This window comes from Indicator indicator, chromosome 22, assembly GCF_027791375.1.
Source record: "Indicator indicator isolate 239-I01 chromosome 22, UM_Iind_1.1, whole genome shotgun sequence".
In the NCBI taxonomy this organism is placed as follows: Eukaryota; Metazoa; Chordata; class Aves; order Piciformes; family Indicatoridae; genus Indicator; species Indicator indicator.
Genome location: NC_072031.1, coordinates 17,845,656 through 17,854,917, shown reverse-complemented (window position 1 = coordinate 17,854,917; position 9,262 = coordinate 17,845,656). Strand labels below are relative to the sequence as shown.

The 9,262-nt window shown below is 62.4% G+C and overlaps 1 protein-coding gene across 1 annotated transcript; it reads left to right on the top strand.

Annotated features, from left to right (window-relative positions):
* The first annotated feature begins 214 nt into the window (after positions 1 to 214).
* On the top strand, positions 215 to 6,779 carry FBXL16 (F-box and leucine rich repeat protein 16). Its single transcript, XM_054391006.1, has 5 exons — positions 215 to 1,000; positions 1,913 to 2,421; positions 4,242 to 4,326; positions 5,049 to 5,112; positions 6,631 to 6,779. Exons 1-5 carry the CDS (start codon positions 305 to 307, stop codon positions 6,777 to 6,779), a joined length of 1,503 nt encoding a protein of 500 aa, XP_054246981.1. The 5' UTR covers positions 215 to 304.
* Positions 6,780 to 9,262: the final 2,483 nt, after the last annotated feature.

The window sequence follows — 9,262 nt, the reverse complement described above, 5'->3', positions numbered from 1 at the left end:
TCCCAGCCCTGCCCAGGGACAGGGGAGACACTGGCACAGGTTGCCCAGGGAGGCTGTGGCTGCCTCCTGCCTGGAGGTGTTCCAGGCCAGGCTGGATGAGGCCTTGAGCAAGCTGTGCTGGTGGGAGGTGTCCCTGCCCATGGCAGGGGGTTGGCTCTGGATGATTTTGAAACTCCCTTCCAACCCCAACCATTCTATGAATCTATGACCTCCAGGGTCTCCACCCCACCAGTGCCATGACATTTGCCAGCCCTGCCCACCCTCCCCTCACACCTCTCCTGCCTTGCAGAGAGACCTGTGGAAGATGTCGAGCCCGAGAAACGGCGACACCAAGCCCCCATGTTTGCCCCGCAATGGACTGGTGAAGATCCCCACCCAAGCCAACGGCCTCGGCTCCGCCAGCATCACCAAAGGCACCCCCGCCGTCAAGAACCGCCTGTGCCAGCCTTCCTCCGTGCCTGCCATCCTCAGCCCGGCCTTAGCCCAGCACAGCGACCTGCCCGTCCCCAGCCTGGCCTCCCCGCTCTCCTTGGCCGCTCTGGGCGGCGTCTCCTCCCCTCCCGGCGCGCCCCTGGCGGGACTGAGCGCTGGCGCAGGCTCGGAGCAGCCCTGCCCGGAGCGGGGGCCGGGCTCGCCCGCAGAGAGGCAGCTGGCGGTGGACGAGAAGATCCTCAACCGCCTGTTCTGGTACTTTTCGGCGTGCGAGAAGTGCGTCCTGGCGCAGGTGTGCAAAGCCTGGCGCCGGGTGCTCTACCAGCCCAAGTTCTGGGTGGGCCTGACCCCCGTCCTGCACACCAAGGAGCTCTACAACGTCCTGCCCGGCGGGGAGAAGGAGTTCGTCAGCCTGCAGGGCTTTGCCGTGCGCGGCTTCGAGGGCTTCTGCCTGGTGGGGGTCTCCGACCTGGACATTTGTGAGTTCATTGACAACTATCCCCTCTCCAAGAAAGGAGTCAAGTCCATGAGCCTTAAGAGATCGACCATCACGGATGCAGGGCTAGAGGTAGGTGACCACAGAAAGGTGACCAAAGGGCTTGAGGTGTGGCCACAATGGGTCCTTTCCTGGTGTCCCGGGGCACATGGCTGAGGGCTCAGAGCTTTGTCTGGCCACCAGGCAAGGAGCAGGCAGCTGGCACGGCTGCCCCATGGGTGTGGGCAGCACCAGGAGGCCTTGTCTGGATGGGGGTGGGCTGCAACCTGCAGTGGGCGGGGGTTGAGGGTGCTGGTGGTGGTGGAGGTGGCATCCCTGCTGCTTGTGGATGCTGCCACCAAGGCGATCACACTGCATGGGTGGTGGGCAGCATGAGAGGCTCAAGGCATGGGGACATCCTTGCTTGGCTGGCTGCTCCTCAGCAAAGGAGTCACCTGTGGGGCAGAGATGGGGCAGCTCATGCCAGGCAAGGTCCCCTGCACCATGTGATGGCCAAACCCAGCACCAGCTGCTCTACAGCTGCATCCTCCCAGAGCAGTGCCCAGCCTGGCAGCAAGGGGTCCCACCCTGTCCCCTCCTGGGACACATCCTGGAGGAAAGTGCTGCTCCAGTGCTGGGGTAATGCCAGGAAGAAGTTTAGCCTCACACAAGCCTGGGAGCAGCAGGAGAAGCTTGAAGGGGCTGAGCAGGACAAGCCTGGAAGAGGCTGAGCAGGAGAAGCTTGAAATCAGCTGAGCAGGAAGATGCCTGGGAGGGGCTGAGCAGGAGAAGCTTGGAGGGGGCTGAGCAGGAGAAGCCTGGAAGTGGCTGAGCAGAAGTTGGAAGGGACTGAGCAGGAGAAGCCTGGAAGGGGCTAAGCAGGAGAAGTCTGGAAGGAGCTGAGCAGGAGATGCCTGGGAGGGGCTGAGCAGGCGCCGGGGCGCGGGCATGGGGTGGGCAGCGGCGGCGCCTGGCACCCCCTGAATCTTGTGGCTCCCCCGGCAGGTAATGCTGGAGCAGATGCAGGGCGTGGTGAGACTGGAGCTGTCCGGCTGCAACGACTTCACGGAGGCAGGGCTGTGGTCCAGCCTGAACGCTCGCATCACGGCGCTGAGCGTCAGCGACTGCATCAACGTGGCCGACGACGCCATCGCTGCCATCTCGCAGCTGCTGCCCAACCTGGCCGAGCTCAACCTGCAGGCTTACCACGTCACGGACACGGCCCTGGCGTACTTCACGGCCAAGCAGGGCTACACCACCCACACCCTGCGCCTCAACTCCTGCTGGGAGATCACCAACCACGGCGTGGTCAACATGGTGCACAGCCTGCCCAACCTGAGCGTGCTCAGCCTCTCCGGCTGCTCCAAGGTCACCGACGACGGCGTGGAGCTGGTGGCCGAGAACCTGCGGAAGCTGCGCAGCCTCGACCTGTCCTGGTGCCCGCGGATCACCGACATGGCCCTGGAGTACATCGCCTGCGACCTGCACAAGCTGGAGGAGCTGGTGCTCGACAGGTACCGCGCCTGTGCCAGCCTGTGCTGGACAGTGCTGGACAGTGCCAGTCTGTGCCAGACAAAGCCTGCCTGTGCCAGCCAGTGCCAGCCAGTGCCAGCCAGTACCAGCCTGTGCCAGCCTGTGCTGGCCAGTACCAGCCTGTGCAAGCCTATGCTGGACAGTGCCGGACAGTGCCAGCCTGTGCTGGCCTGTGCCAGTCTGTGCTAGCCAGTGCCAGCCTGTGCTAGCCTGTGCCAGCCTTTGCTGGCCTGTGTCAGCCTGTGCCATGCAGGGACAATACATGTTCTGTCATGCCAAGCCAGGCCATGGCATTCTGAGCTGTGCCAGGCTATACCAAGCCATGCTGAGGAATGTAGAGCAGTGCCAAGGCATGCTGTGCCATGCCATGCTGTGCCATGCTAAGCCGTGCTATGCTGAGGTTTGCCAAGCCAGGGACAAGGCATGTCCTGTAGTGCCAAGCCAGGCCATGGCATTCTGAGCTGTGCCATGCCAAGCCATGCAATATCATGCTGAGTTATGCCATGACATGCTAAGCCATGCCATGGAATGCTGAGCAGTGCCATGCCATGCCAAGCCATGATGAGGAATGTAGAGCAGTGCCAAGGTATGCTGTGCCATGCCATGCTGTCCCATGCCATGCTATCATGTCATGCCATGGCATGCTGTTTAGAGCTGTGCCATGCTGAGCTGTGCCAAGCAGTTGACAAGGAATGTCCTGGCATGCCAACCCATGCCATGGCATGCTGAGCTATGCCATGCCAAGCTATGCCGAGCCATGCTGAGCAATGCCAAGGCATGCTGTGCCACACCATGCCAGGCCATGCTGTTGTGCCATGCTACAATGTGTCATGCCATGCCACACCATGTTGAGGCTATGCCATGCCAGGCCATGCTGAGGCATGCCAAGCAGTGCCAAGGAATGTCATGCCATGCCAAGCCATGCCATCTCATGCTGTCATTTCAGACCATCCCATAGCATTCGGAGCTGAGGTGTTCCATGCCAGGCCCAGCCATGTTGGGGCTTACCAAGCAGTGGACAAGGCACACTGTGCCATGCCAAGCCCTGCCATGCCATACCATACCATAGCATGTTGCTGTGCCATGCTCTGCCATGCTGAGGAACGTTGAGCAGTGCTAAGGCACATTGTGCCCTGTCGTGCCATGGCAAGCCATCAAATGCCATCCCATGCCAGGCTGTCATGCCATGCAATGTTAAACCATGCCATGCCGTGCCACGTCCTGCCCAGGCTATGCCATGCCATGCTGCGGTGTGCCATGCCATGTCATACCATGCCAAGCCATGCCAAGCCATGGCATGCTATGTCACAGCATTCTGAGCTGAAGCTTTCTATGCCACGCCAAACCATGCTGAGGCATGCCAAGCAGTGCCAAGGCATGTCATGCCATGGCATGTCATGTCACGTCATGCCATGTAGAACTGAGGTGTGCTGTGCCATACCATGCCATGCCATGCCATGCTAAGCTGTTCCATGCCATGTCATATCATACCATGAGGAACCCTGCCATGCCATGCTGAACTGTGCCATGCCATGCAATGCTAACCCATTCCATTCCATCCCATGCCATGCCATGCCAAATCATGCCATGTGGAACCATGCCATGCCATGCTGAGCTGTGCCAGGCCATGCCGTGCCATGCTAACCCATTCCATGCCATGCCAAATCATGCCATGTGGAACCATACCACACCATGCTGAGCCATGCTGGACCACAGCAAGGCCATGGCCCTGGCTGCCATTCTGTGCCATGCCAAGCCGGTGCCCTGCTGCTGGCATCGCTGAGCCGCGCTGTGCCCGCAGGTGTGTGCGGATCACCGACACTGGCCTCAGCTACCTGTCCACTATGTCCTCCCTGCGGAGCCTCTACCTGCGCTGGTGCTGCCAGGTAGGTGCCAGGGGGCATGCAGCCCTGCCTGTCCCACCTGCCACGTGGGGAGGGTGGGCAGAGCAGCTGGCACCTCCCTGCAGATGGGCCTCCAGCCTAGGGTGGGCACCTCAGGCTGGATGGAGACCCCCCCACACTCAGTGCCAGGAGGTGGAGAAGGAGTGGGGTCTGTGCTCCTGTGAGCTCAGCACAACTCAGCCTTGGCACCTTGCCCCAGCACCCTGAGGTTGTGCCTAGCACCCAGCTCCCTGGCCTGGCACCCTGGCCCAGCATGCAGCTCCCTGACCCAGCATCCTGCACCCCGGCCCTGTACCCAACACCCTGCACCTTGCCCTGGCACCCTTCCCCAGCTCCCTGCCCCAGCACCCAGCCACATGACCCTGCCCCAGCACCCAGCCCCAGCACTCAGCTGCTGTCCCAGCACCCAGTTCCAGCATCCTGCCCCAGTCCCCAGTTCCTTACCCCAGTATCCAGTTCCTAACTCCCAGCCCCAGCACCCAGCTCCTGTCCCAGCACCCTGCCCCAGTACTCAGTTCCCGGTACCTAGCATCCTGCCCCAGTTCCCAGCCCGGAGCTCCCAACCCCAGCACCAACTCCAGCATCCTGCTCCTGCCCCAGCCCCCAGCCCTCTGCTGCAGTGACACTGAGCCCCCCAGTTCCAGAGCTGCCCCCCTATGGAGCCCCCCCATCCCCCCCCCGCTCCCATCCTGTCTCTTTTCCAGGTGCAGGATTTTGGCCTCAAGCATCTCCTGGGCATGGGCAGCCTGAGGCTCCTCTCGCTGGCTGGTGAGCAGCCCCTGCTGCCCTGGCTGGGGGTCGTCCCCCCCCGGCTGTGGGGACAGCAACAGCTCTGGGCACAGCCATGGGGACAGCCCGGGGCACAGCCCTGGGGACAGCACCAGGAACAGCCCTGGGGACAGCCCTGGGGTCAGCTCTGGGGTCAGCCTTGAGGACAGCCCTGGGGACAGCCTTGAGGACAGCCCTGGGGACAGCTCTGGGGTCAGCTCTGGGGACAGCCCTGGAGACAGCCCTGGGGTCAGCTGTGGGGTCAGTCCTGAGGACAGCCTTGAGGACAGCCCAGGGCACAGCTCTGGGGTCAGCTCTGGGCACAGCTCTGGGGTTCTCTCTGCACCCACCTCCAGCACAGCTCCCCAGGGTTCAGCACAGGGCTGGGCTCTTGGGTGCTGGAGTTTTGGGGGGATGTTTGGGGGTGGTGATGGGGTTTGGGGTGTTGTTTTGGGGGCATGATCAGTTTCTGGGTGTTATTTTTGGGGGTGAAGGGTTTTGGGGTATTGGTTTGGGGGGGTGATGGGGTTTGGGGGGTGACAAGTTTTGGAGTGTTTTTTGAGGAGTGATTGGGTTTGGGGTGTTGGTTTGAGGGGGTGATGGATTTCTGGATGTTATTTCGAGGGGTGCTGGGGTTTGGGATGTTCTTTTGGGGGTGATGGGTTTTGGGGTGTTATTTTGGAGGGTGATGGGGTTTGGGGTGTTGGTTTGGGGGTGATGGGTTTTGGGGTGTTGGTTTGGGGGTGATGTTTTGGGGAGTGATGGGGCATGGGGTGTTGTTTTGGGGGGGTGATCAGTTTCTGGGTGTTATTTTGGGAGTGAAGGGTTTTGGAGTGTCATTTTGGGGGGATGATGGTTTTGGGGTGCTATCTGGAGGAGACCCTGGCGTTTTGGGTGCTGTTTTGGTGGGATGATGAGTTTAGAGGTGCTGTGGTTTTGGGGTGCTGGTGTGTTTGGGGTGCTGGGGTTTGGGTTGCTATTTCTTTGGGGTGCTGAGGTTTTGGGTGCTGGGTTTGGGATTCTGTTGGTTTTGGGGGTACTCTTTGGGAGGGATGATAGGTTTTGGGGTGTTATTTTTTGGGGGTGATGGGGGTTTGGGTGCTATTTCTTTGGGGTGTTGGGTTTGGGTTGGGTGCTGTGTTTGGGATGCTGTTGTTGGGGTACTCTTTGGGGGATGATAGGTTTTGGGGTGTTCTTTTGGGGTGTTCTTTTGGGGGGTGATGGGGGTTTGGGTGCTATTTTTTTGGGGTGCAGTTTTTTTGGGTGCTGGGTGTGGCATGCTGTTGTGTTTGGAGTGCTATTTGGGAGGATGCTGAGATTTGGGGTGCTGTCTCTTTGGGGTGCTGGGGACTTTTTGGGGTGCTGGTGTGTTCGGAGTGCTGTTTTGCGGGGATGATGAGTCTGGGGACATTATTTTGGAGGGGTGCTGGGATTTTGGGTGCTACTTCTTTGGGGTGCTGTGGGGTTTTGGGGTGCTGTGGGGTTTTGGGGGTGCCAACATGCCCTGTGCCCTCGCAGGTTGCCCCTTGCTGACCACCACCGGGCTGTCCGGGCTGGTGCAGCTGCAGGAGCTGGAGGAGCTGGAGCTCACCAACTGCCCCGGGGCCACCCCGGAGCTCTTCAAGTACTTCTCGCAGCACCTCCCGTGCTGCATGGTGATCGAATAGGACCAAGACCGGCCCCGGCCCCGCTCCCGCCCCACCGCCGCCCCCCTGCCCGCACACCCCCCCCACCCCCCCGCTCCTCGCCGGCTGCCGGGAGACTCGCACCGCGCCGCTGACCCCAGACACCCCCTGCCGCGACACCCCGGAGGGACACGGGGCTCCTGGCGGGGACACACGACGGGGGACAGGCTCACCCCTCACCGGAGCCCCCCTGTAAATTCTCCCCCAACGCCGTCGCCTGTCCTCTGCCCAGTGTCCTGCCAGTGCCCTCTGGATGGACGAATGGGAGCCAGGGAAACCCAGCGTGGGAAGGAAAGGCTGGGGTGATCCCCGTCCTGGGCACATCCTGCTGCCACCCTGGTGCCAGGATGGCACCACCAAGGATGTCCCAAGATGGCGCCACCAGGGATGCCCCCAGGAAGGCACCACCGGGGATGCCCCCAGGATGGCAGTGGCCCTACCACCAAGGATTCTCCTGGGGATCAAAGGATGCTCTTGAGGACCACTAGCTGCTCCCAGGGATGGACGAGGACCATGCTTGTTTTTGGCACCCACGGGTGGTGGCAGAGGCTGGATGGGTTCCCTCGCACCCTTCCCCCACCGTGGGTCACTGAGCCATCTCCCCCCGTGCTGCGTGTGCCCCCCAGCTGTGCCCGTGGGGTGCCCGGTGCTCCCTCCTGGTCACTGGGATGCTCTCCTCCGCCGCTCGCCCCCCGCCCTCGCATGCTCGCTTGCTTCAGTCTCGTGGTACGGCAGGTACCAGGGCACCCGGGGGGCACTCGGGGGGCACCCGCGGGGCACGGTGACAAAATGACAGTCCCCACTCGGCCCCTCCGCGCGGCTTTGCTCTGGCTGGATCCTCCCCCGGCAGCCTTGGCCCTCGCCCTGGGCACCCTGCTGTCTCCTGGTTGGCATCCCTGGGGGATGTGACACCAAGGAGTGCCCTGACCCCCGGCTGGGATGGAACATCCTGGGGGGGGCTGGTGCCAAGCCAGAGCAAGCGTGGGGACAGCAGCGACACAGAGCCGAGGCGGGAGGTGGCACCCAGGACACGCTGCCACTGCCACCACGCTTCCAGCTGGAAAGCCATCATCCCGATGCCAACTGCAAGCCGCGGGGGGACCCCTGGGTCAAGCCAAAGTGGGCACAGGGTGCCCACAGGGCTTGGTGGCTGCCCCTGCTGCCGCCCTGGCTGTCCAGGCGGCTCCGGGAGGAGCGTGGGCAGGGCCGTGGGCAGGGGCAGGGCCACGGACACGCTTCGGTTCCGTTTGCCTTTGTACCGGGCGGGAAGGAACTGCTGCACCACCACCCGCTGCCTCCTGCCCTTCTTTGTCCAGAACGCCTCTTTCTGGCCCCAAAACGCCGCAAAGGAGCCTCCAGGCCCTCGGGAAGGGAGGGGTTGGGCTTCACCTGGAGTCACTGCGCCGTGGGACAGGGCGGCACTGCCAGGGCGTGGAGCACCCTCTGCCTGCGCCCCAAACCCGCTGGTGCCCGTGCGAAGGGCAGGGCTGTGGTGCATGGAGGGCCCCCCCCTTCGCCCCTGAAGATGCCAGCTGTAGCTGCGGGGTGCCATCAGCCATGGGCAGCCTCAGGGTCCCACAGGACAAGGGCAGTCCCTGAGCTGGGGGGGTCCCCACAACCCTTACTGCATCCCCCCTTAATCCCCCAGGGCACCCCGCAGGGTACCTCTCTATCTCCCTGCAGGGCCGCCCCACCGTGCACCCCCTAGTCAGGGCACCTCTAAAGCCTCCCAAGCAGCCCCACAGCCCAGTGCCCTCCCAGTCCATCCCTGCACCCCAGTGCGCCCCGTATCCCCCTGACACCCCCATTTTCCCTGTTGTACCCACTAACACTGCATCCCATATCCTCCTGCCATCCCCATTGCACCCCATAGCCCCCTGGCACCCCAATATCCTCCCCTACACCCTCACCCCAATGCACCCTGGCACCCCTATAGCCCCCTCCTCACTGTACCCCATCTTCCCCCCTGCACCTCCAGCCCCACCTCAGCCCCCACATCCCCCAGCACTGTCTCAAATGTACCCCACATTCCTCCCTTGCACCCCCACCCCTGCACCCCACATCTCCCTGGCACCCCCAGCCCTAGCACACCCCTTGTACCCTCGTCCCCCATTTTTCTCCCCTCAATACCCCCAGTTACTCCTACACACATCCACCCTGTAATGCACCTCCTGTTCCAGCTGACACCCCCATTTTGACCCCGAACCCCACCTCTCCCTGGCACCCTCACCCCTCATACACCTCATATTGCCCACGACACCCCAGTTTTCCCCCCGTGCCTCATGCACCCTTCATGCACTCCACATCCCCCCCACCTCCATTCCCCCCACACACCTGTACCCCTAATGCACCTCATACTCCCCTGACACCCTCAATTCCCCCCTGCACCCCCACTCCTCCTCAGACCTCACATCTGTCCTGCACCCCTATCCCCAATGCACCCCGAACTCCCCTGACACCACCAT

Excerpts from the sequence above, each read along its gene's own strand:
- FBXL16 (XM_054391006.1), top strand. The coding sequence starts at position 305 with ATGTCGAGCCCGAGAAACGGCGACACCAAGCCCCCATGTTTGCCCCGC. Across the intron at positions 1,001-1,912 it reads TCACGGATGCAGGGCTAGAG|GTAATGCTGGAGCAGATGCA; the intron begins GTAGGTGACCAC and ends CTCCCCCGGCAG. Across the intron at positions 2,422-4,241 it reads GAGGAGCTGGTGCTCGACAG|GTGTGTGCGGATCACCGACA; the intron begins GTACCGCGCCTG and ends CTGTGCCCGCAG.